Consider the following 27,334-nt stretch of genomic DNA (forward strand, 5'->3'; position numbering starts at 1 on the left):
CCTCAGAGCTCCTGCTCCTTCTCACTTCCTCTTTTGTAAGTTTCTCCTTCATCCCAGAATCATTAGCCACTCCAGGTTCCTTTTCTATGACCCCTCCTGCACCCACATGGTATTTGTCACCTCTCTGCTTGCCACTGTCACTCAACCCCAACCCTTACCCTCCCTAGTTATCCCCCACCCCCTCCATTTCTTTCCTTTTACTCTCTCCCTACTGAAGACAACTGCTGTCTTGTCAGCAAGGCTGAGCTTTTCTCCTTAACTCTGTGACATTGGAACCTAGGACATTTAGGAAAGTTCTGCTATCACAAAACTACTTACAATTAAAAGCAGCTTCTGGGATCTGGAGAAGGGACTCAGAGGGTGAGAACACCAGCTGCTCTTTGGGGACCCAGTCTGGATCCCCAACACTCATACAGCAGCTCACAACCTGGGTTAGTGAGGTTCCAGAGAATTCCATGCAGACTCCTGGCCTCCATAGGCACTGCACACACACAGTGCAGAGAATCACACACAAAGTACTCATCAGATAAAAATGAATGGTTATCTTTTTCTCTTTGAGAAGAGGCTTTTACATAGGAAAAGTCCAAATTCTTGGTAGAAAAATTTTGAATTTGGTATCACTTTTAAGTGTATTTTTGTAGGTGAACTGTATGCTTGAGAAAGAATTTAACACACACACACAGACACACACAGACACACACACACACAGAGGAGTTTTTGAAGTTTTTATTTCTCATCCCTTAACATAGAACAATTTTTTCAAAATCTGATTTTGTTCCTGGATACTTTGCGTGATCTAAAATGCTTGTTTCTGGAGGTGGCCCCAAGGTGGCAAAGGAGCAGGACAAAGGATAACCATGGTGTGTGTGGGGGGGGTCCTTGCAAAGGGCGCAGAGGAAGTAGCATAAGAAAAGAGACTCCGTTTTTTCGCCCCCCCCCCACAAAAAAAGAAAAAATAATAATCAGCAGGGAAAGAGGAGAAATAGGAAACAGGGCGGTGGCTGCACGACAGAGAAGAGAAATAGACGCGACTTTTGCCTTCGTGTCCCCCGTGGAATGATGGGGCAAGAGCCCTGACCCATGGGACCCGGCAGTGGGGCTCGATCTCTTACTCAGGCTGTTGGGGAGCATGGGGCTGACAGAATGGACAGACACCTCTGCCTCGCGCGGGCCAGGCGCAGAGCAAGCCGCTGGGCAGGTCAACTTTCTCTCAGGTTCGCGCGGTGGGCAGCGATTGCGGAGTTTGGACAACAGAACTCTTCCCCCCTTTCCCCCCTCAGGAAGCGATTAAAGTCGTCCTCCACCCCCTCCCCCGGCCAGCGCGCCCCTTGGAAGGCTGCTCCCTCAAGTTTGCCTCCTCCTCAGGTCGGAGGCTGACGGGGCGCTGGGCGGACCCCCAGTCACTGTCGTCCTTCACTTTCCCAGCCTGGCCTTCACCGCCGCCTTACCTGGGCAAGGATGGGAGCCGGCACCAGACAGCAGCTCCTGAGCGCAGATGGGCAGAAGAGCAGAAGAGAGGGCGCAGGGGACGCGAGGCGGACCTAGCTTGATGGCCTCTGCCAAAACGGGCGACCTAAAACAAGTTGCAGGACTCGCGATCCCCGCGGCCGCCGCTCGCCCCTCCCACACGGCCGCGCCCGCCCGCGTGCACCGAGAAGAACGCGCCCTCCTTCCCTCGCAGACGCAGCCAATTCCAGACCAGCGTCCGGCCGTGCTCCCTTAAAAAGCGAGGGGAAAAAAATCCAGAGGAGGCTTTCTTTCTTTTCCTTTTTCTGTCCACCCCCTCGCCCCCCGTGCAACTTTCCCCCAAATGGCGGAAATTGGAGGTAATCTCCAGAACATTCTCCCACAGTCGTAGTCGACGACGGGGAGCCCGGGAAGTGGCGAGTGGAAAGAGCACAGGCAAACTCTTGGCTGGAGGCCCCGCCGCGGATCGCCTGTTTTTATTAGTAGGGATGCCTGTGCTCAGTGCCAGGCACAGAGTCTTTTTGGTGCACACACACACACACACACACACACACACACACTCAGAGGCGTTTGGGGGTTTTTATTTCTCATCTCGGTTTCCCTTAACCAGAACAATTTTTTAAAACTCTGTTTTTGTTGCTGGGAACTTTGGGTGATCTCAAATGCTTGTTTCTGAAGGTGGCCCCAAGGTGGCAAAGGAACAGGATAAAGGATAACCATGGGGGGAGGGCTTGCAAAGGGCACCAGAGGAAGTTGCATAAGGAAAGAGACTCCATTTTTTCGCGCCCCCCCCACCCAAAAACGAAAAAAAAAAAAATAACCAGCGGGGAAAGAGGAGAAAAGGGAAGTTGGGCGGTGGCTGCAGGACAAAGAAGAGAAATAGAGGTGACGTTTACCTTCGTGTTCCCCGTGGAAAGGTGGGGCAAGAGCCCTGACCCACGCGACCCAGCAGTGCCGCTCAATCTCTTACCCTGGCTATCAGGGAGCATGGGGCGGACAAAATGAACAGACAGACACCTCTGCCTTGCGCGGACCGCGCGGACCGGGTGCAGAGCAAGCCTCTGGTCAGGTCAACTTTCTCTCAGGCTCGCGCGGTGGACAGCGATCGCGGGGTTTGCACCACAGAACTCCCTCCCCGTTTTCTTCGACCCCCAGGAAGCGATTAAAGTTTTCCGTCTGCCAGCGCGCCCCTTGGCAGGCCGCTCCCTCAAGTTTGCCTCCTCCTCAGGTCGGAGCTTGGCGGGGGCACTTGACGGACCCGTCTGCTCCTGCTCCCCCCCCTCCTCACCGCTTGTTGTCCTCCACTTTCCGCGCCTGGCCACCACCACCACCTTACCTGGCCAAGGATTATTTTTGTTGTTCCTTCATAACTGTAATTCTGCTAGTGTTATAAATCATAGTATAAATATCCGATATGCAAGCTATCTGACATGTGGCCTGTGACCACTTTGAAAAGCCCCTTGAACCCTCCAAAGGGTTGAGACCCATTAGTTGAGGACCACTGCCCTTGGAGCTCCTTGACCACCACAGTCTTCTCTGTTCCCGGGGTCTCTGGTGTCTTTAGGTCTGGTTCTGGGATCTTGGTCAGACTTCCAGAAACGTTGTGGGGTATTCACCAGAGAAGACTGCTCAGACATGGATTTGAAACCCCAGAGCCCACCCCAGTGACACATTTCCTCCCCAAGTCCAAACCTAATAATGCCCCTCCCTGGTTACCAAGCATTCAAGTTTACGATCCTGTGTGGGCCCATGTGTGCCATTCTTATTTAAGCGACCACAAATATATACTGAGGTTTAAAAAAAAACATAGAAAGCTGGAAGGATGCCTCAATGATTAAGGGCACCGGTTGCTTTTCCAGAGGACCTAAGTTCAAATACAAACACCCACATGGTGCTCACAACAGCAGTTATGTGTAGCTGGAGTTACAGATGACTGTAGTTCCAGGAATATGACACCCTCCTCTGTCCTCCAAGGGCACCAGGCATATACACGGTGTGCACACATATATTCAGGCGAAACAACATTCATACACATAAAATGAAATAATTTTTAAAACTTGTATGAACATTTATCCTAAGCAAAACTCCAAATTTTGATAGTCCTGTTTTCTTGTACATAAATGTTGTTTACTTGAAACAGACATTAAAGATAGCTTTCTGGAAAGAATCTGCCGTACACAGGAAAAGTACTGTTAAAGGAAACTATGAAGTAATATATGCTTACATTAAGCTAAGGAAGGCTTCCAGTTAACAATCTTGATCTATGCCCTAAAAACAAAGAGCAGAGCAAACTAACCTCTGGAAGCCAGAAGAATGAAAACAAGAATAATGAGATAAGGATCTTTTGAAAAAGTAGAAAATACAGATACACTAGAAAAAAATCAACGAAGTAGTAAAACTCAGTGAAGACACTCATTCCTCTACCCCTTGTGCTCCCTGCCCTCACTTGCACATCAATGGGCACGGAAAGTTGAATGACACTCTAATCAATAAATGTGATGCACCAAATGCAGAGGATAAAAGGCAAAAGCATCATCATCCCGTCAACAAATGCAGAAGAAGAAAAACTGTCAAAACTCAACACACTTTCTGATAAAATCTGTCAGGAAATTAAATATGGGAAGAATGTACACACACACACATGCACACACACACACGCATACACACGCACACGCACGCACACACACGCACAAAGACTTACAATATAATACAGATAGCAGAATACTTAACAGTGAGGAGTTGAAGCCAGGAAGGTGCCATTCTCATCTTTACTCAATGTGGCACTAGAAATCCTAGCTAATTGGACAAGAAAAATACATAAAATGCATAAAGTTTAGAAATGAAGAGGTTAAGGAGTCTCTGCTTGCATTTGTCATGATAGCAAGCTTAGAAAACTCTGGAGTCCAACAAATGATGCTAGGAGAATAGATTGAGTATGAACTTATAGGATAAAAAAATCAGCAAACAAAAATAATCAGTTCTATTTACATGAACTAACAACATTTGATCAGAAAATTAAATTAAAAGAACTACTTCATTGCCAGTAACATCAACAACTTCAGCCAAAGAGGTAAAAGATCTGAGAATAGAACTCCAGACAGATGAAAGAAACTGAAAGGCCACAACTAATTGGAGACACACCTTGTATTCATTGATTGTAAGAAATACATTTACAATGTTCATACTAAAGTGACCTACAGACTCAGTGATCTCTCTTAAAATCCCACTAATATTCTCTATAGAAAAAGAAAAAAAGCCAGGCATCATGGCACACTCACTTAATCCCAGCAATTGGTGGGCAGAGGCAGGTGGATTCATGTGAATTCCAGGCCAGTCTGGTAAACAAAAGCAAATTCCAGGACAGTCCGGGCTACACAGAGAAACCCTGTCTCAGAGAAGAAAGAAAGAATGCACTTGCCAGTTAGACGAAGGGCAAGCATGCAAAGAGCAGAGCTTCCTTCTTCGTGTCCTTTAAGTAGGCGGCTGGCAGAAAGCGTGGTCCAGATTAGAGGTGGATCTTCTCACCTCTATCTCAAAAGATCTGTATTAAAACGGTGTCTTCCCACCTCAAAGATCAGGATTAGAAGTGGGATCTGCCCACATGAAATGATTTAAGTAAGAAATTAGTCGCTCACAGGTATGGCTAGGCTTTGGGGTTTTGGTTAAATCCAGTTGTAGTCAATTTGGCAACCCAGAATAACCATCAAATCCACCAAGATGTTTTCAGAGCCTTTAAACATAGAAGATAAGACACCAGGATTAAAGCGCCCACGTTTAGGCACCTCTTACTCCATGTGTCCTGCATCTCAAACATTGATGAACCACTGATGCTTTGAAGAAACAGCACAGGAAGAAAAGTACAAAGGATGCTGTGGAATATTCTAAACTTCTGCCCAAAAAAAGGGGGGTAGTTCCAGTAACAGATTGCCAAGAGGTAAAATTTCACTGGGAGCTTCTCCTTCAAAGTCTAAATCCAAGCCGGGCGGTGGTGGCGCACGCCTTTAATCCCAGCACTCGGGAGGCAGAGGCAGGTGGATCTCTGTGAGTTCGAGGCCAGCCTGGTCTACAAGAGCTAGTTCCAGGACAGGAACCAAAAGCTTCGGAGAAACCCCGTCTCAAAAAATCACAAAAAAAAAAAAAAAAAAAAAAAAGTCTAAATCCAGTTGCAATGATTAAGGCAATGCTATCTCGTCCCAACTTTTTCTGTGACTGCCTGGACACTTCTCACTCTTTCTCCAATAGGCATGTCCACCTTGGTACTGCTTTTGGCACTGTCCTTGACCCAAACTATGGTCCAGGTGTATTAACCAAAATAACTGGGGGTTGTGCAAGGCTAAACATAAAACTAAAACAGTTAAAACAAGTAAATGAATAACAATTGTGGAGTGTCTGGGAAATACTGCTAAGCTCTGCAAAAAAAAAAAAAAAAACTAAAATACTAGGCTACCTTAAATTCTTGTCTACTGTAGTCCCCCACATTGAGCACTGATGTCACTGTGATTTTGTCTTTTTAAAACACTGCACCGCTCAGCTCAGTTACCAAGAGACTTTAGATGCACGAGCTCACACTTTTCTGCCAATTGCTTTAAAAGATGCAAAACTTTTGATTGATTTAATCAGCATCATTGTCAATGACTATCTCACCTGGATCACTTCATTTAGAAGCCCCAGCTTGATCTCTGTGGTATTCAGCCTTGTCCCCTGCCTTCCCTCCCATGAGGAGGTTGCAGGGGAGGTACCTACTGATAAACCTTTCAGGGTCATGGTCCTCTCACTGAGTCCAAAGGAATCTGGGACGGCAGCAATTTTCCCAAATATGAAAACATATAAAATCCTTCTGGATACTCTAGGAAGTAGGTCTCTGTACTGAATTCAGTTCTGGTTCTGATTACAGAGGAAAAGGACAAAGAAGCCGCATTGGGATTAGGAAAGAAAATTGTGAGGAGAACGTCTTCCTCAGTCGCCCCATGCTGAAGTGGGATGCAGTGGTGGGGGATCTGATATTCCGTTTCTGCCTCCCATGAGAGACAAGATTTCAGTTTTCTTGAAAGAGTGGATGGCCAACTGTGTGAGCACTTGAATGCATGACAGGAACATTTGGCCCAGGGAGTTGTCCAATTTCTTGATTTTGTTTGCTGGTGATTCTGTTTTCTCTTGCTCCCCTGACAGGGGGACCTGGACTTTAATCGCTATGATTAACTGGGATTCTGATGGGTTTTCTGGATTCCGCCACTAGGTGGCATCATCTGCATGCAATTGTTTGCTCTGTTCCTCTGTTCCTAGAGAAGTCAGCAGTTTTCTCTTATGATTCCAACACAAGGTGGCACCCCTGTAATTGTTGTTGGTACCTCTCCTCTCCAGGATAGGAAATTTCCAGTTATATCAACTCACTGCTGAAGCCACAAACTCCTCTCCTGCTTGTAATCACACTTGCTCCCTGTCCTCCTTATTCTGCTTGTTCCCACAGCTCATGCGTCTTCCTCTCTTCATTGCCAGGGTTACTGGATTTGTCTACTTAGACCGGTACATAAATTTTCTCCTAACAAAAAGACCACTAACTCTAAATCCTCATGAAGTCAGTGAGTGCTAAAGAGTTTCTCCCAAGGGTTTGCAGGGAATGCTTGCACTGAAGCTGTGAGACTGACTGGCCCCGTGGCACGGGATGGCCATCTACTGGTCCCTGGACCCAGCTATGGCAAAGGCAGTTTGGCTCAGTGACAGGACCCAGGGTACCCTGATCAATTCCCTTATATTGATAAATGACTGATACTTGTTTAAAACCCATCTTTAGATTGACTTAAGATGTTGTGATTCTAGAGATTACTCTGATGTTTAGGTTTCTAAAAAACTCCTGTCATCGGCCGCCAGTCACGTGTTCAGTTCCCTCCCTAGGCTGAGACTTTCTGTTGGGTTCCCTCCACCCTGCCTACTTCCCATCTTCCTCTTCCTCATCTCCCCACGGCTTTCAGACTCATCTCCACCCCTTTCCTAATAAGCCCCAAGCCCTAACTGCTCTCCTGGAGTCCATCTTCCCAACCACAGCCCCACCCAGGATGCAAGAAGAGCAGAGACAAGAAATTCCTTTTGTCCTCAGCAGTTGCTTTGGATGCTGAAAACCTACTGACTTTTGAGTCAACTCGTTCATGTTAATCCCAACTGTGGCAATAAGGCCACACCACAATTTGAGCCAAATTTGAAGCAAACTTGATTTTTTATTGAGGTGGCATCCAAGAGCTGGGGTTTAAAGGGTACAACCCCAAATCCATTTCTTGAGCCCCTTTTAAGGAGTAAAATCACAAATCATTTTACAGAAGACAGGGACAACGGGTCAATAAGGAAACACAAGGGGAAAAAAACTCTTAAAAAAAAAAAAAAAACATGTGGTCACCATGCTGTTAGGGAAGGTTAGGGAGGCTCAGGGAGGGTAAGAGTGTTCTCAGAAACAAGCCAGGGTCTTAGGCTGAGGAAAGTCAGCTTCCAGGAAACAGAGAGCAAAACAAACTTACTTTTAACAACACAGCATCACGGCTTCTGTCAGTGGGAGAGAGCAGCCTTTGACGTGTACTGAAACTGAGGGAGAACTCTAAACCTCAGCTGAGTCAGGAGAGTTACTGTATGGGCACAGGCCTTACCTCAGGGACAGCGGCCCCAAAGGCAGAACTGAGTTCTCACTCAAGCCCTACACTGGTGAAGGAACAGGCGAGTAAACATTCATATGGACAGCAGGTGTGCTTTGCTCCCCTTCATGCCCAAGCCATGAATCACAAGGAGAGAGGACTACTGACTGCTGAGGGGAAGACTTTAAAACAAGGAGGTAATTGTGGCTCTAGTTTGGCTCCCTAAAGAGGTGACTGTTACGGATTACAAGAGGCATCAAGCAGCCAATAAGGAACAAGCCCCAAAAAAAGAGAGAGCAGATCGGGCAGCCTGCCAAGCCCAGAGAGATGCGTGCAGAGCCCATTCCATCCAGCCCATTGCCTTTCTTCATTCATAGCTCCACCCCTAACTCACTGACTCCCAGTAGGAAGAGGATAAGGCCCTCTCCCAAACTGCAACACAGGATCCAACTGAATAGTGGAGCTTGCTGTGTTGTAAGGAGGGGGGGGGGCTTTGCTTGTCCTGGCTGCCCGGCTAGCTTACACCTGAAATAACCACACAGAAATTGTATTAATTAAATCACTTCCTGGCCCATTATCTCTAGCCTCTTATCAGCTAACTCTCACATTATGATTTAACCCATTTCTAATAATCTGTGTTCACCACGAGGTCGTGGCTTACTGGGAAAGATTCAGCACGTCTGATTCTGTCAGCTCCATGGTGGTTCTCCCTGACCCTGCTTTCTTCCTCCCAGAATTCAGTTCTGTCTTCTCTGCCTACCTAAGTTCTGCCCTATCAGGTCAAAGCAGTTTCTTTATTAATTAACTAATGAAAGCAACACACAAACAGAAGGAACTCCTACACCATTGCTGGACTCGAGAGTGTTGTTTGTTAAAAAATATGCAGTGGGTCCTGGGCACAGAGACTTGCAGGTTCCCAGGAGAGCCACCCAAGCGGGCGGATGTGAGCCCATTGTGTCCAGAGCAGGTCCCCAGTGCAGAACCCAGAGTGTCTCTGCCGGGCTGGCGGCTGTATACAGGCAGTCCCAAAGCAGAGAAGGCTACCCGGTCTCAGAGCGGTGATGGCGGGCCATGGGGCAGGGGGAGCCAAGTGGCGGCAGGTTCCCAACAGCAGGTGGGCACGTGTAAACAGACACATAGACACAGAAAATAGGCATAAACATTTATTAAAGGGAGGAGAGAGAGAGAAAGGGAGACAGGGATAGACACGTGTGCACACCAGAAAGGGGACAGTAAGAAGAGAGTTTCCAGATGGGACGAGTGGTCAGAGGTCACTGGGAGTGGGTGTGGCTTGTCCCTTAAAGGCACAAGCCACCAAGGAATAACAGAGAGCATCCTCACTGTTGCCCTCAGATGCCTTGTGGTACATCGACTGCCTAGACCACACACTGGGTGCCATCAGACTGACTAAAGTCTTATCTTCCAGGTTCCAGATTATGTCTCTCTGGGCGGTGGCTGCTCAGGCTGCCTCTCAAAGTCTCTCCTGCACTCAGGTCAACCCAAGGCAAGAGACAAACAGGTTCTCTCTGTCCATCTGAGGAGAGTAGCCAATGATAAGAAATGGAAATTTGACCTCCCAGAGATGAAGCCTCCTCACACCAGGTATAGTTATCTATTAGTATGTGTTGTTATCTTCTCAGAATGGATAGAAGCCTTTGCTACTCAGGGGGACACTGCTCTGACAGTGACCAAAATTCTTTTAGATAAAAATATTTCTAGGAGCCGGGCGGTGGTAGCGCACGCCTTTAATCCCAGCACTCGGGAGGCAGAGGCAGGAGGATCTCTGGGAGTTCGAGGCCAGCCTGGTCTACAAGAGCTAGTTCCGGGAGGGGCACCAAAGCTACAGAGAAAACCTGTCTCGAAAAACAAACAAACAAAAAAAAAAAAAAAATATATATATATATATATATATATATATATATATTTCTAGGTATAGACTGCTCCTGTCAATCACAATAAGATAATGGGCCTGCCTTCACTCTCTCCATAGCTTAAATGGTCAGTAATGCCTTAAATGTAACCAGGAAATTGTGCCTACTGACCTCAGAGCTCAGGACAGGGTCCAAGGCAGAAGTGAACTATTAGGTCAGCCTTCTCTAAATTAATTATGGAAACCAGTGAAAATTGGTCCAAACTTTCACTCCTGACCCTTCCTAGGGTGAATTGTACCACCCATAAGACAGCATTTACCCCATGAGATTGCCTTTGAAAGACACCTGTGGGGTCCCTGCTAACACCTCCACCAGCAGAGGGTTGATCCACAGGAAGCAAGTGTATCAGCGTAAAATGAAGGCAGACAGAAATTGTAATAATATATACAGCTTTAATTAGGAAAAAACTCACAGAACGCGTGGTTCCAGCGGAGAACAGGAAAGCAGAAGGGGCGGCGGGGAGTGCGCCCACAATCTTTATAAGTAAAAAATATCCTCGGCGGACCCTGCCCTACCAGCAAGATGATTGTCTGGGTCTCCCCTACATCTCCCCTTTTTGTCTAAATAAGATAGAACCAAACCAAATACAACTATATACAATAGGAACAAATATTAATACACTAAACATTTTATTCCAAGGAGTCTAAATAATGTAAAGAGTAACTACAATTATTTAATCTTCAACTCTGTCAAAGATCTGAGAAGGGAATTAATATTACTTAACAAACGAGAGATATCCAAAATGTGCAACAATTGACAGAGACAACTGACTACCTGGGCAATCACCCAAAGTCTCGTTTGCAATGTTGAGTCAACCAACTTTGGCTAAGGCCTAACATAACTGACATACCATTATTAAAGGCAAGGAACTTTCTTAGAACTATCCTACCCTGTCTTGGCAAGATAAGACAATCCTGTTTCATCCACTTATGAACATTCTGTATCTTTGTCAGTAGTTGAGGTATGGGTTTTTCTTAACCCAAAGGCCAGTTTTGCCAAGAAGACAAGCTCCCAGTGGAGTGTCTTTGGTGCTCAACGTTCTCTCAGGAGTAGAGCGGTATTGCCAGGAGTGATTGTGTCTTGTTGGCACAGAATTCAAGGTTAGATTAAAGGCCATTTTCTACAGCTCTTTGAAGAGGCTGAAGATTATACTATCTATACTAAATATAATCTCTATGTATCTAAAAGACCTGATTAACCTAAAAATAAATATGACAAACATATAATTCTCAATACCTATCTAACTTGAAGACTAAGAGAATAAACAACTGTGCAATATATGAAGACAATGATCTTTAACTGTAAACAATGTCATTACATATCAAATGTAAATAATGTTATTATATAAATAATATCAGAGGTACATTGTAATATGATAAATGTATCAATACAATATAGACAAAGTTATAAGCATACTCTTATACAAAAATAGAGGTAGGAACACTCACATTCAATATTCAATATATCAATATACAAGAAACAATACCAATACAATTTTCTAAAAACAGTAATTCACAAATACCAATCATCCCATCAAACCAGTTACTCCCCCCCTTTATTTTTTGAAAATACCCCTAATTCCATAAAATATCTCCCCCATCCCCTCAGCCCTAAACCAACCACTAAATGATGTCCCTAACCCTGAGGGCAAACTCTGTTGGGAGAGGGGACATTGTCCTCTAAGATTGCTTCTAGCTGACATGGGGGCGACGTTCTTCTAAGGGGGTCCTGTGGAAGCAAATGATGGTAAAATTCCCAAATTAACCTTTGACCTAAAAAAAATGTAACTAGCCTCTAAGCATTTTGAGAAAGTCCAGCCAGAGTGTTGTCAAAAATGTGCACCATTCGAAATTGTCTCGTGCAATTAGTACCAAAAAACAGGTCTAATTTTAGAGCTTAAAAAAAATTCATGACGTGATAATAACCAGATTGAGTTGATGTCGTGGGGCCCCATCTTCATCCTGGAAACTTCAAAGATTACTGTAGGAAAATTTGTTGCTTGTTATGGGAAATTTAAACATTAACAACAAGGACATATACTGACATATAAAGAAAGACACAGATATGAGGAAAGGCAAAGAAAGTTTATTAAGTATATAATTATTCTTATTCTGTCCCATTTCATGGCTCCTGACCTGAGACAGAAACTCTGAGATATCTCTTATCAACAGGCTTGGAATTGAAGAGGGACTGAGCCATAGTCCAATGCCAAAACCAGCTCTACATATTTATAAAGAAATGTTTAATAAGACATATAAAAAATTAATACTTTTGGAACATATATAGTTTTATTGCCAATCCTTAGTGGGTCGTAACTAGTTTCCATCCATCAATAATTAAATATTCAGGGTCCCTTAAATTATTTGAAGATGAGTATTTTCCTGTGGAGATAAGAAAAGAACCCTGCCCCCAACCTATCTGTATTTCTTACCATCAGTATGATCGCCATCCTTGTGAATGAATTGTTATTTATCTTTTCCAAGTGGTTTCCCTTCTTCAAACCAAACCTTTATTAATTTTGACGGTATCCACAATTTTTCCTCACCTGTGGAGACAAGAGCAAAACCCCTTCCCCAACACAGCACATCTCCTGGCTTCCATTGTGAGGTCAGCACATCCTTGAAATAAACTGGTTGATTTAGTTCAGTAGATTTTTCCATTATCCAATGTCTTTCAGCAGCCGTTGTTCCCTTCTCATTAGCGTTGAGAAAATTCAAGGTTAACAAAGCATTATGTAACCTATTTCTGGGGATGTTTCCCACCCCTTTCTGTTTGTTCAACATATCCTTTATAGTTTGATTTGATCTTTCTATGACTGCTTGACCTGTAGGATTGTATGGTATACCTGTAACATGCTTGATATTGTAATAATCAAAAAACCGTTTCATTTTCCTAGAGACATAAGCAGGATCATTATCCATCTTTATTTGTGTAGGTATACCCATGATAGCCATGACTTCTAATAAATGAGCGATTACTGAATCAGCTTTTTCTGAACTTAAAGCAGTTGCCCATTGAAAGCCAGAACAAGTGTCAATGGTGTGATGAACATATTTTAATTTGCCAAATTCTGCAAAGTGGAACACATACATCTGCCAAATTTCATTCCTTTGAGTGCCCTTTGGATTAGCCCCTGCAGGCAGTGGTGTTTGGTTATAGAAAGAGCAAGTAGGGCATTTCTTTACAATCTCCTTAGCTTGTTGCCATGTAATAGAAAACTCTTTCTTCAAACCTTTGCTATTAACATGATGTTTTTTTATGAAATTCAGAGGCTTGTAGCAAACTACCAATCAATAATTGATCAATTTCTGCATTACCTTGTGCTAGAGGACCTGGCAGACCCGTATGGGATCGGATGTGTGTTATATACATAGGGCAAAGCGTGTTCCTGATCATATCTTGTACCTGGATAAACAATGAGGTTAGTTCTGTATCATCAGGTATAAATTCAGCAGTTTCAATATGTAAAATAAATCTTTTTGCATATTGTGAATCAGTAACTATATTAATAGGTTCTTTAAAATCCCTTAGCACCATAGCACCATAAGAATGGCATATAATTCTGCCTTCTGAACAGAATCATAAGGACTTTGTTCCACCTTACCAAGTCTTCTGATTTGTAACCTGCCTTCCCTGATTTATTGGCATCAGTATAGAATGTACGGGCTCTGGTTATTGGAGCATCATGGACGATTCGAGGAAGGATCCAAGAAGTTCTCTTTATGAAGTTAAGCCTCTTGCTTTTTGGATAGTTGTTATTAATGTCTCCCAAAAAATTAGCACAAGCTCTTTGCCACGGTTCATTATCTTCCCATAATTTCTTTAGTTCATCAGCAGTGAAAGGCACTATAATTTCTGCTGGGTCTATGCCTGCTAGTTGACGAAGTCTCAACTTGCCTTTTATAATTAACTCAGAGACTTTTTCCACATAAGTTTTCAGATTCTTACTTGGTTTATGTGGTTAAAAGATCCATTCCAAGATAATATCATCTCTCTGCATTAAAATTCCTGTAGGAGAAATTTTTGATGGTAGTATGGTGAGAATACAATCGAGCTCCGGATTCACCCTATCCACATGTGCCTGTTGTAATTTTTCCTTAATCATTGTCAGTTCCTTTTCTGCTTCAGCTGTTAATTCTCTGGGACTGTTGAAATATTTATCACCATCCAAGGTTTTGTTCAGATGAATTATTAGATCAAGTGTTATCCCAATAGCTGGTCGTAGACTGGAAATGTCTCCTAACAGTCTTTGAAAGTCATTAAGAGTCCGTAGGCGATCTCTCCTAATTTGTGCCTTTTGTGTCTTAATTTTTTGCAAACCTATTTTATAACCTAAATAATTAACAGAATCTCCCCTCTGAATCTTTTCAGGAGCAATCTGCAATTCCCATTTAGGTAAAACTATCTTTATTTCTTCAAACAGTCTGTCCAAGGTATCCATGTTTGAATAGGATAACAAAATGTCATCCATGTAATGATGTACTATCGATTTGGGAAATTTCTTGCGTATCATTTGCAATGGTTGATTTACAAAATATTGGCACAGGGAGAGGCTATTTAACATGCCCTGGGGGAGGACAGCCACTGGTATCTCTTCGAAGGTTGGGAATTATTATAAGTAGGTACTGTGAAGGCAAACTTTTCTCTATCTTGTTCTTGTAAAGGTATAGTGAAGAAACAATCCTTTAAATCAATAACTAGGAGAGGCCATCCTTTTGGTAATAAAGAAGGCAAAGGAATTCCAGATTGCAGAGTGCCCATAGGTTGAATAACCTTGTTGATAGCCCTGAGATATGTCACCATTCTCCATTTACCTGATTTTTTCTTAACCACAAATACAGGAGAATTCCAAGGGCTGGTAGATTCTTCTATATGTCCAGCATCTAATTGCTCTTGTACCAGCTGTTCTAAAGCCTGTAACTTTTCCTCAGCTAAAGGCCATTGCTTTGTCCATATTGGTTTCTCAGTCAACCATTTTAGAGGCAAGGCTGTTGGTATCTCTGAAGGGACATCAATTGCTTTGTGTTCTTGTACAGCCCAAATGGCCGGTTTTCTCCGTTTTTGATATCTTTTAATATTATTCTCAGAAATATAGGCTCTAGAAGTAGCAGGAATGTTAATTTGGGTATTCCATTGTTGTAATAGGTCACTACCCCATAAATTCACTGCAATATTGGCTACATATGGCCTTAATTTTCCTATTTGTCCCTCTAGCCCTATGCATTCAACCCATCTCGTGCTCTGCCTTACTCGAGATAGGGTTCCAATTCCCAGGAGCAGAACATTTCCATCCTGAAGAGGCCAATACTGATGCCAAGATTCTGGGGTAATGATACTTACATCCGCATCTGTGTCCAGCAGGCCAGTAATAAAAATGCCATTTACACACACTCTTAGCTTTGGTCTTTGATCACTTATAGAAGTTTGCCAAAACACACGGAACTCATCCTTCTGATCATTATTGCTTGTAACAGTAAGCATAGGGCTTCCTAATTGTCCTGTCAAGGCACATTCTCTGCAGTAACTGGAAATGACTAAACCATGTTTGCCATGGGGGCCTGTGAGGCTCCCCCTCTCGTTTCCCGTCTGTAACAGGTTGCCTTGTCTATCTCTTGTAGACCTGCATTCATTCGTCCAGTGTCTGCCTTTCCCACATCTTCTACATAAACCTGAAGGCTGAGTCCTCCTATTTCTGTTATTTCTAGAAGACGCATTATTATTATATCTGAAAATTCGTTGTCTACAATTCCTTTTCATATGACCCATTTTGCCACAATTAAAACATTTGGTATTCTGGTGGCTTCTTTTACCATTGGAAATTGCTTCTTCTACCCATGCTTCAGTGCCATAGTCAAATGTATCAACATTCAGTGTATGCAAGACCCATTCTTCCAAGGGTGCTGATCTGAGCTTTAAAGGCCCTAAGATCCTTTTGCATTCCACATTTGCATTTTCATAAGCCAAAGACTCAATCATTATACGTCTTGCTTCTGGATCAGATATCCCTATTTGTACAGCTTTAGTTAGTCTTTGTAAAAAAAATCACTAAAGGGTTCTCTCTGACCCTGTTTAACTCTGACAAATGATTCCATTCTCTGTCCTGGGTCTTGCACCCTGTCCCAAGCCCTTAAGGCTGTTGTAGTACATATGGAGAGTGTGTTTTCATCATAATTAGCTTGTTCCTGAGGGTCGGAAAAGAGCCCTTCACCTAGAATTTGATCTAGGGAAATCTCAACTCCCTTCGCTCTTTCCTGCTGTTCTAAAAGTCTAGCCTCTTGCCTGAATAAGCATTTCCAGTTCAATTACGGTCCACTCTCAAGGACTGCAGAACTCCATTGGAGTCAGTCAAAGGGCGTGGCCTGGTTTGTTCCGGCCCATGATTTTAGCATCTCTTTAACAAAGGAGGCGTGCATCCCAAAAGTCATAACAGCCTGTTTAATTTCTTTGAGATCATTCATACAGACAGGCTCCCATGTATCTTCCTTGATGACCCTAGGGTTTCTGGAACCAATCACTTTCTCTGTTGTTATTACTGGAAAGGTAGGTAGAGCTGTAGGTAGAGCTTTGTGGGAATTGTCTCGGAGAGATTTACCCAAGAAGGAAGCCCAGTGTAACCAGACTCAGTGGGCAGTATTGGTTCAGACTTTGAAAGTTTGACCCCAAGTAGTCTATTTCAGGCATTTCTAATCACCACACAATTGGGAAAATGTTTCCTGTTGGATATTAACTCAATCCCATGTACACAGCAAAGCTTAATACAACAAAACTCATTTCAAGAACAAGTGACATCTTCCATAAAGATGGGTTCTAGGGGATTAACTGAGGACACAAGCTCAAGATCAGGGTTTGGAGGAGAATCCTGCTGTGATTGACTGAGATAAACAAGATCAAGATAAGGATCTGGGGTAGCTGTTGTGGTCTGACCATATAAATAACACAGAGGTCACCAGACTATTAACCCCATCTCTTTCCAGCCTTCTGGGCAGAAAACAGGTTATACATCTCTCTTGACAGAAAAGACAATTCTGTGTGTTTAATGGTCCCCATCCCCCAGACAGCATTTCTCCTTAAAGTTCTGGCTATCCTGGAGCTCAGTCTGAAGACCAGGCAATAGCAAAGCCATTCTCTCTACTCCCTGGAATTTGTGACCTGAGTCACAGGTAGAACCTGAGAGTTATTGGTTTATGGAACAACTGCAGCCCAAAGACAGGGAGGAGCCCAGAAGTGGTGTGAGTTGGTCACAGCTGGTTGATAGGGTGAGCAGGGGTCTGTTAGTGGTGAGAGTTGGGTGTGGTCTTGTTATAAATTTCTGGATTCTGGTATAGTATGCCAAAGCACCAGCTGAAGGCATGGACTTTACACTGCTTCTATCTTTCCTGATACTATTGCCCACGGTTGCTAAGGCCACAACTGCCGGTGAGTGAGATAAAGGGTCTGCAGGGAGTGGGGTGAGAGCTCAGGACAATAGCATGCTTCCAGGGACAAGGCAGCCACAACAACACACATGGCCACATTTTTTTTACCTTCTTTCTTTCTGATCTAAAGCAGGATTTCAAACCATAGCACACCCTATAGAATCTGCCATAATCCCTCTCTCCCTCGTTCTTCCGAATCCCTTATTAGATTTGTCCCTCCAAGCTCAGCCTTGATTCCCATGTGGTTCATATCTACCAGTCTGTTCTCCCTCCATATGCATCCATCTTTCCCTGCTTTACCACCCATAAAGTAATTTACCCCATCTTCCACCAGGTGGCAATTTGATGTGGGATTCCCCTCTGAATGCTGTAAATACCCTTGGTCAATAAAGAACTGTCTTGGGCCTGCACAGGGCAGAATAGAGGTAGGCAGGGAAAACTAAAGTCAATTCTGGGGAAAAGAAGGCAGAGTCAGAGAGATGCCATGTAGCCCTGCTGGAGACAGACACTGGACAGAACTTTACATGGTAAGCCACAGCCATGTGGCAATAAGCATATTAAATTAAGATGTAAGAGCTAGCCAATGAGAGGTTAGAGCTAATAGGCCAAGCACAGATTCAAATGATAAAGTTCCTGGGTGATTATTTCAGGGCTGAGCAGCTGAAAACAAACTAACAGCCCTCCGCCAACAAATTGGTGAAATTCCCTAAGTGATTGTTTATAAATGTTTGTTTACATTTAAAAGGGATATGCTATAGAGAATTGCATTGGTATGAATCTTGCTCTATTGATACAAGTTTTAGGTCAATTTTATTATATATATAATAATATATATATATATATATATTTGCTCTTGATTAAGGTATTGTATCTGTGTACCTCATTTAAAGATATAATATGTAATTTAAAAATATATGTTAATAATCATCTATAATAGTCAAGCTTGTAGTCAATTTAGATTTGTTTTAATGTTTCATTTTTATATATTTATTTTAAAAAACTATCCTTTTTCACTATACATACCAATCTAAGTTCCCACTCCCCCCCTGCTCCCTCTATATACCCACCTACCCCACCATCATCCAATCCTCAGAGAGGGCAAGGCACACTGTCCAAGGCCCTTCCCACTATATCCAGGCCAGGCAAGGCAACCATGTAAAGAGAATAGGTTCCCAAAAACCCAGTGCATACAGAAGGGATTAATTTTGGTGCCACTGCCAGTGGCCCCTCAGTCTGCCCCAGCCATGCAACTGCCAAACACACTCAGAGGGACCAGTTTGGTCCCATTCTTGGTTCTTCCCAGTCTAGCTGGAGTTGGTGAGCTCCCACTAGCTCAGGTAGACTGTTTCAGTGGGTGAACCCATCATGGTCTTGACCCCTTTGCTCACATTCTCATTCCTCTCACTCTTCAACTGGACCTCGGGAGCTCAGTCCAGTGTGCCAATGTGGGTCTCTGCCTCTGTTTCTATCAGTTTCTGGATGAAGGTTCTATGGTGATATTTAAGATATTCATCAGTTTGACTACAGGGCAAGTCAAGATTGGGCCCCCTCTCTTCTATGCTTAGGGTCCTAGCTTGGGTCATTATTGTGTATTCCTGGGAATTTCTCTAGAGCCAGGGTTCTGCTAACCCTATAGTGACTCCCTCGATCAAGATATCTCTTTCCTTGCTCTCATCTCTGTCCTTCCTCCATCTCGACTATCCCATTCCCTCAAGTTTTCCTCGACTCTCCCCTTCTCCCCTCTTCTTTCCCTTCCACCCTCCCTTCTACCCCCACCCCCATGTTCCCAATTTTGTCAGGCAATCTTCTCTATTTCCCCTGTTCCAGGTGGATCTATATATGTTTTACTTTGGGTTCACTTTATTGCTTAACTTCTCTAGGATCATGAACTATAGGCTCAATATTCTTTGTTTATCACTAGTATCCACTTATGAGTGAGTACATACCATATTCATCTTTTGGGTCTAGGTTACCTCACTCAGGAAAGTGTTTTCTAATTCCATCCATTTTCATGCAAAATTCAAAATGTCATTGTTTTACCACTGAGTAGTACTCCAATGTGTAAATGTGCCATATTTTCTTTATCCGTTCTTCAGTTGAGGGGCATATAGACTATTTCCACATTCTGGCTATTACAAATAATGCTGCTATGAACATAGTTGAACAAATACCATTGTAGTATGATTGAGCATCATTTGGATATATGCCCAAAAGTGGAATTGCTGAATCCTGAGATAGGTTGACTCCCAATTTTCTGAGAGCCACCATACTTATTTCCAAAGTGGTTGTACAAGTTTGCATTCCCACCAGCAATCAATGAGTGTTCCCCTTACTCCACATCCTCTCCAATATAAGCTATTATTGGTATTTTTGATCTTAGCCATTACTGACAGGTATAAGATGGTATCTCAAAGTTGTTTTGATTTGTATTTCCCTAATGGCTAAGGATGTTGAACATTTCCTTAAGTATCTTTTGGCCAGTTGAGATTCTTCTCTTGAGAATTCTCTGTTCAGTTCTATACACAATTTTTAATTGCATTATTTAAAATTTTGATGTCTAATTTCTTTAGTTCTTTATATATTTTGGGGATCAATCCTTTGTCTGATGTGGGGTTGGTGAAGATCTTTTTCCATTCAGTAGGCTGCTTTTTTGTCTTATTGACTGTGTCCTTTGCTTTACAGAAGCATCTCAGTTTCAGGAAGTCCCATTTGTTTATTGTTGATCTCAGTGTCTGTGATATTGGGGTTATATTTAGGAAGTGTTCTCCTGAGCCCATGCATTGAAGACTACTACCCACTTTTTCTTCTGTCAAGTTCAGTGTAATTGCATTTATATTTAGGTCTTTAATCCATTTGGACTTGAGTTTTGTACATGGGGATATATATGGACCTATTTTCATTCTTCTACATGTTAACATCCAGTTACACCAGCACCATTTGTTGAAGATACTTTCTTTTTTCCATTGTATAATCTTTGCTTCTTTGTCAAAAATCAGGTGTTCATAGGTGTATGGATTAATATCAGGGTCTTCAGTTAGATTCCATTGGTCAATGTCTCTGTTTTTATGCCAATACCAAGCTGTTTTCATTACTGTAGCTCTGAAATAGAGTTTGATATCACAGATGGTGATGCCTCCAGAAGTTCCTTATTATACAGGATTGTTTTGGCTATTCTGGTTTTGTTTTGTTTTGTTTTGTTTGCTTTTCCATATGAAGCTGATTATTGTTCTTTCAATGTCTGTGAAGAATTGTGTTGGGATTTTGATAGGGATTGCACTGAATTTGAAGATTGCTTTTGGTAGGACTGCCATTTTTACTATGTTGACCCTACCTATCCAAGAGCATGGGAGATCTTTCCATTTTCTGGTATCTTCTTCAATTTCTTTCTTCAAAGACTTAAAGTTCTAGTCAAATAGGTCTTTCACTTCCTTGGTTAGTGTTACCCCAAGATATTTTATGCTATTTGTGGCTATTGTGAAAAGTGATATTTCTCTGATTTTCCACTCAGCTTCTTTATCATTTGTGTATAGGAGGGCTACTGGTGTAGGAGACCCTTCTGTTTATGTCTTGCTTTCATTGGCTAATCAATAAAGAAACTGCTTGTCCTGATAGAGCAAAACTTAGGTAGGCAGAGAAGACAAAACTAAATTCTGGGGGGAAAAAAGCAGAGACAGAGAGCCACCACAGAGACAGAGATGCCAGGTCAAACATACTAAATCTTTCCCAGTAAACCACAACCTCATGGTGACATAAAGATTATTAGATATGGGTTAAATCAAGATGTGAGAGTTAGTCAATAATAGGCTAGAGATAATGAGCTAAGCAGTAATTTAATTAAAACAATTTCTGTGTGGTTATTTCAGCTGTAAGCTGGCTGGGCAGCTGGGATGAGAAGCAGGCCCTCTCTCCTCTTACAGGCTACTGATTTTTTTTGAGTTGATCTTGTATCCTGCCACATCATTGAAGGTATTTATCAGCTGTAGGAGTTCTATGGTAGAGTTTTTGGGCTCAATTATATATACTATCATATCATCTGCAAATAATTAAAGTTTGACTTCTTCCTTTGCAAGTAAATTCCCTTGATTTCCTTTTGTTGTCTTATTGCTATAGGCAAAACTTCAAGAACTGTGTTGAAGAGATATGGAGAGGGTGGACAGCCTTGTCTTGATCCTGATAGTAGAAGAATCATTTTGAGTTTCTCTCCATTTAATTTGATGTTGGCTGTCACCTTGCTCTATATTGTTTTATTAGATTTAGATATGTACCTTGTATCCTGATCTCTTCAAGACCTTTATCATGAAGGGGTGTTAGATTTTGTTGAATGCTTTTTCAGCATCTAATGAAATGATCATGTGGATTTTTTTTCTTTTAGCTTATTTATATGATGAATTACATTGATAGATTTTTGTATGTTGAACCAGCCCTGCATCTCTGGGATAAAGCTGACTTGTTCATGGTGGATGATTTTTTGATGTGTTCTTGGATTCAGTTTGTCAGTATTTTATTGAGTATTTTTGCATCCATTTTCATGAGTGAGATTAGCCTGTAATCTCTTTCGTGGTTGAGTCTTTGTGTGGTTTCAGTATCAGGGTAACTGTAGCCTCATAAAAAGAGTTTAGCAATGTTCCTTCTGTTTCTATTATGTGGAAGACTTTGAGGAGTATAGGTATTAGCTCTTCTTGGGAGTTCTGGTAGAATTATGCACTAAAATCATCTGGCCCTGGGTTATTTTTAGTTGGGAAGCTTTTGATGACAGCTTCTATTTCCTTGTAATGTATAGGTCTATTTAAATTGCTCACCTAGTCTTGATTTAATTTTGGCATATGGTATCTATCTAGAAAATTGTCCATTTCTTTTACGTTATCCAATTTTGTGGAGTACAGGTTTTCATAGTATGACCTAATGATTCTCTGAATTTCCTCAGTATCTGTTTTTATGTCCTCCTTTTCATTTCTAATTTTGTTAATTTGGATGTTCTCTCTGCCTTTTGATTAGTTTAAATAAGGATTTGTCTATCTTGTTAATTTTCTCAAAGAACCAGCTCTTTGTTTTATTGATTCTTTGTATTATTTTCTTTGTTTCTATTTTGATGATTTCAGCCTTCAATTTGATTATTTCCTATCTTTCACTCCTCCTGGGTGAATCTACTTCTTTTTGTTGTGAGCTTTCGGGTGTGCTGTTAAGTCCCTAATGTGAGCTTTCTCCATTTTTTTATGTGGACGCTTAGTGCTATGAACTTTCCTCTTAGCACTGCTTTCATAGTATCCCATAGGTTTGGATATGTTGTGCCTTCATTTTCATTTAATTCTAGGAAGTCTTTAATTTTTTTCTTATTTCTTCCTTGACCCAGGGGTGGTTCAGTAATTCACTGTTCAATTTCCATGAGTTTGTAGACTTTCTGAGAGTAGTATTGTTGTTACATTCTAACTTTAATCCATGGTGATCCAATAAGACACAGGGGTTGCTCCAATTTTTTTGTGTCCGTGAAAGTTTGCTTTGTTACTGAGTATGTGATCAATTTTAGAGAAGGTTCAAGGAGGTGCTGAGAAGATGGTATATTCTTTTGTGTTTGGGTGTAATATTCTATAGATGTCTGTTAGGTCCATTTGATTCATGACGTCTGTTCTCTTATTTCTCTGTTAAGCTTCTGTCCATTGCCAAGAGTGGAGTGTTGAAGTCTCCTGCTTTTACTGTGTGGGGTTTGATGTGCAATTTAAGTTTTCGTAATGTTTCTTGTATTAGGAGCATAGATGGTCAGGACTGAGACTACATCTTGTTGGATGAGTGTGAAGTGACCTTCTGTCACATGAGGGCCTGCTGGTTGTGGGCACCATTCTGTAACACGAGGAGCAGGCTTGTTGGGGTTTCCATCCTGCCCAGTTTCCACAGCCATTTAGCTCCAAAGAAAATCACACAGAGGTATCCATAAGATGATTGGCCCATTAGCTCAGGCTTCATATTAGCTCTTATAACGTATATTAATCCATTATTCTGATCTATGGCAGCCACATGGCTCGGTACCTTTTTCAGTGAGGCAGGTCACACCCTGCTTCTGTCTTTCCCTAAGAGATATCAGGGCAGGTACTCAGAGACAGGCTCATGTGCTATTCCACACAGCATTATCTATGACCAAGGAACTCACTTCACAGCCAGAGAGGCACAGCAGGATCCATGGAGGATGCTACTTGCTGTCTGGATCACTAGCTTCTGCAGAGCTATATTTCTTAACCAGTCAGAGACCACCTACCCAGGGAATGGTAATGCCCACAGGGGCTGGACATTCCTTAATCATTTACAGTCAAAACAGGCCCTCAATGCACACTCACTTCTTAGGTGAGTCTAGCCTGGATCAAACTGGCAGTTAGAGCTAACCAGCAAAGATGTTCAAGTCTATGATCTGAGAGTACAGATCAGTAAAAAACGGTGTCCACGCAACTTCTGTTTCATCCTCACCCCGATCCACTCTGCCCCACGAGCCTCACACACCATCCTGTCTCCACACAGTCTCCATGAGCAGCTTCTGTAGATTCTCCAGAATGAACAGGTCCAGAGAAGACATCCTGAAGTTTTCCTGTCATAACTGACAGGGCCAACCCCTAGCAAGATCATGTGATAACAGATAAGAGATTGTTGCTGTGGGACGTCTTACAGCTAGCGGTTACCCGCCCACTGGGCGTGGCCTCTTACACTATATATGCCAATGTAGAGCATGCATCCAGCCTCTCTGTTGTGGTTGTGAGATTCGTTTTCTGATCTCCGTTCAAGCAGAGGAGTCTGATTTGTGAGTCTACCCCTAAATAAATGACCATCTATTTCTCAATTCTGAACTACTGTGGGATTTCTTTTAAGCACCACAAATTGTTGGTGGAGATCAGGGGTTGGCCACACCAGAAGCTGCATCTTCAAGCAAAAGATAGACTATGTTTTACTTAACTCAGTGGAAGCCCAGTCAGCTCTCCAGCGGGGCTACATGGCTTCTCTCTGACTCCACCTTTCTTTCTCCCAGCATTCAGTTCTGTCTTCCCTGCCTACCTAAGTTCTGCCCTGCTATAGGTCCAAAGCAGTTTCTTCATTTATTAATGGGAATCAAGCATACAGAGGGAAATCCCACGTCAGTCAGCCATTTTATTTTATTTACTTTATTTACTTAAGATATTTATTTATTTCTCTCTCGTTTTTAAAAGACTCCCTTCCAACGGATTTTCTTGATCCACAGGCAGAGATTGACTCTGAGCCCCTGCTCCTCATCCCTAACTTCACTGCATGTTTCCTTCACAGATGCTGCTTCTCTTTGCTACAGCTTCACTGTTGGCAAGTCAAGGTCTGGACCATGGTGGCACAAAGTCCAAGGCCAACTGAACGAAGAGACTTTTCTTTCATACAACAGCAGCAACAACAACTACCAAGTTATTGGTGTTCGGGGGAACCGACTGAATGCCACAAAGATCTGTGACAAACAGGTTGACACTCTGAAAGATGGAGTTGACCTGTTCAAAGAACAAGTGGTTCACATGAAGCGGGAGAATAAGACATTCAGAGGTAAATTTCAAATGGCCCCATATTCCTGGGATAGAGTGCTTGCCTGGCATCCGTGAGGCCGTAGGTCAACCCGCACTGCCACAAACTAAATAAAAGAACATACTAGATGGGCCCCTGAAGGAAAGAACAGGATTTGTGACATGTTTGGGACATTCAATGTTTTCATGGAGGAAAAAAATGAATCACTGATGATCCAACCTAAGAGGTCCCGCAGCAAGGCTTTAGGGTAGAGCAAGGTCAGAGGATGAGAAGAGAGGGGAAAGGGCAGGATTCATCAAGGTCAGAGGCTGATCTCTTTCCAATGGGCACAGAGCCCCTCTTTCTGCAGGCCAGGCTGTGTTGTTGGCATGAAGCAGATGGACATTTCAATGGATCCTGGGACTTTGGCCTCAACGGACACAAAATGATCCATGTTGACTCAAGCACTGGAGAGTGGACTGAGGTTGATCCTGGATCCAGGTGGATGAAAGAGATGTGGGAGAAAAATAAGGATTTAACAAACTTCTTATCCAGGATCTCACAGGAGGACTGCAGGGCCTGGCTTAAGGAGATGATCATGTCACTCTTGGAAGAAAAGCTGGAGCCTACAGGTAACTGGGAAGGAGAGAGAACTCCGTGTGTGTGTGTGTGTGTGTGTGTGTGTGTGTGTGTGTGTAGTAATCTAATCACCGTGAGTCCTTGGGTTAATGGTCATTCTTTCCGCCATTCATTTCATTTCTCTCCCTCTCCTATTTCATTAATTGTGGATACATGGTTCTCTCACTGCGGTTCTCGCTGGCTGTCACAGTCTGAGCACCTTGTATTTCCTGGCCTTTTCCTCATTCTGCACTCACTGTTGCTTTTCATCTCACCTGATCTGTCTTCTTCCCTGGCACCATCCTCACAGGTCATCTCATGCCTCCTATCCTGCCAGAGGAAAGATGAGGCTCCCTTATTATCCTGCTTCTCCTACCATAGCTGCCTGAGTCTTATGAGGTCACAGAACATGCTGTCTCTCCCTTCCTACTCAGGATCCACCTAAACAGTTGTTACATAGCAATGGGGGTGGAACTCTGTGTGTTGCTGAATTGCTAGAGAACCCAGAAGCTACGGTGAGATTTCCTCAGATTTGAGGTCTGGTCAAAGACTCAACTTGTGTTTCTACTTCAGCCTCAACAACCACTACTCCACACGTGGACCAGCCTTTGTCCCTGGCCATCAAGCCCAACATCTCTGTCCCACTGATAATCCTCCGCTGCTCCCTTCTTCTGTGGTCTCTGGGGAGAATCCTTGACAATGAAGGTACTGAGGGCCGTGCTGGGAGTGGGTGAGACAAAGATGGGCGAGGAGTGGGGAAGCAGGAATGAATTCCTGAAGACATGATGCTGCCCCTTATCTATAGCATCTTATTGAGAAAGGAGGCAGGAGATCTGGAGTTCATGTCACCTGCTAGCAATAGCTTGTGTATCCTGAGCCTGGACAAGACAGGAATCATGTCACAGACCAGTGGGAAAGAGGAGGGAACAGAGCAGGTGCCTGATCAGAGCAGGTTCCTAATCAGGAGGGTCCCATGATACAGATGTGAAAACATTAGAAACACAAATGAAGAATGTGGTAGCTCTACTCAATGTATAGGGAGAAGAAGATTCTGTACCACAGACAAAGATAAAGAAGATATAAATAAAGAGATGGTACAGTGGCAAGACCACTTCCTGTTCATGTGTCGGACTTGGGTTCCACTTCCAGCAACCCTACAGCTCCGGGTCCGGGAGATCCAGCCCCTTCTTCTCCACAGACACCAGGCATTCACACAGTGCACTTACAGGCATGCAAGCTTATGCTCACACGCATGAACTCACAGTGAATAGAGCAGCGGCCTCCAGAACCCTGGAGCAGTGTTCCCACTGCAGGCAGGAGGACCGAGCCGCTGCTGGAGTCTGCTTTCATCTGGGCTGCTCAGATGGACAAGGTGGGGCTGAGACAGTCACATCCACACCTGTGTGTGTCACTCTAAGGCTGAGAAATAATGGAGAAGAAGGCTGGATAGGGGTCCCCATGACTCCTCCTGCCCCTCCCATCAGCCCCTGAGTCAGGAAGCAGAGCTAGTCACCACCACTTTATTTTGAACTCCCAGGTCTGCAGCATGGTCTGGGGCTCTGGGACTTGGGAAAGAAGGAGGAAGACAGTAGGGGATCCAGGATGGAGAGCCCAGGGGTGATGGAGGAAGGAACTGAATGACTCTCAGTGAGGGTGGCTGTGGGGTGGTGATGACTGGTACAGGGCACCCAGGAGAACTGACCCAGGTTCTTCTCAGTCCCCTCAAAAGATGTGTTTCCTTGCTGTAGGTTGAAGATGCTCCAGAGAAGTCGTGAGAGTTCATCTGGTG

General features: G+C 43.2%; 1 protein-coding gene across 1 annotated transcript; it reads left to right on the forward strand.

The window, feature by feature from the left end:
* The first annotated feature begins 1,810 nt into the window (after positions 1 to 1,810).
* Positions 1,811 to 27,334, forward strand: LOC130863911 (UL16-binding protein 1-like). The gene is made up of 5 exons (XM_057754249.1): positions 1,811 to 1,826; positions 24,709 to 24,969; positions 25,281 to 25,559; positions 26,119 to 26,250; positions 27,294 to 27,334. Exons 1-5 carry the CDS (start codon positions 1,811 to 1,813, stop codon positions 27,296 to 27,298), a joined length of 693 nt encoding a protein of 230 aa, XP_057610232.1. The 3' UTR covers positions 27,299 to 27,334.

The sequence above is a fragment of the Chionomys nivalis genome, chromosome 2 (assembly GCF_950005125.1).
Source record: "Chionomys nivalis chromosome 2, mChiNiv1.1, whole genome shotgun sequence".
Lineage (NCBI taxonomy): Eukaryota > Metazoa > Chordata > Mammalia > Rodentia > Cricetidae > Chionomys > Chionomys nivalis.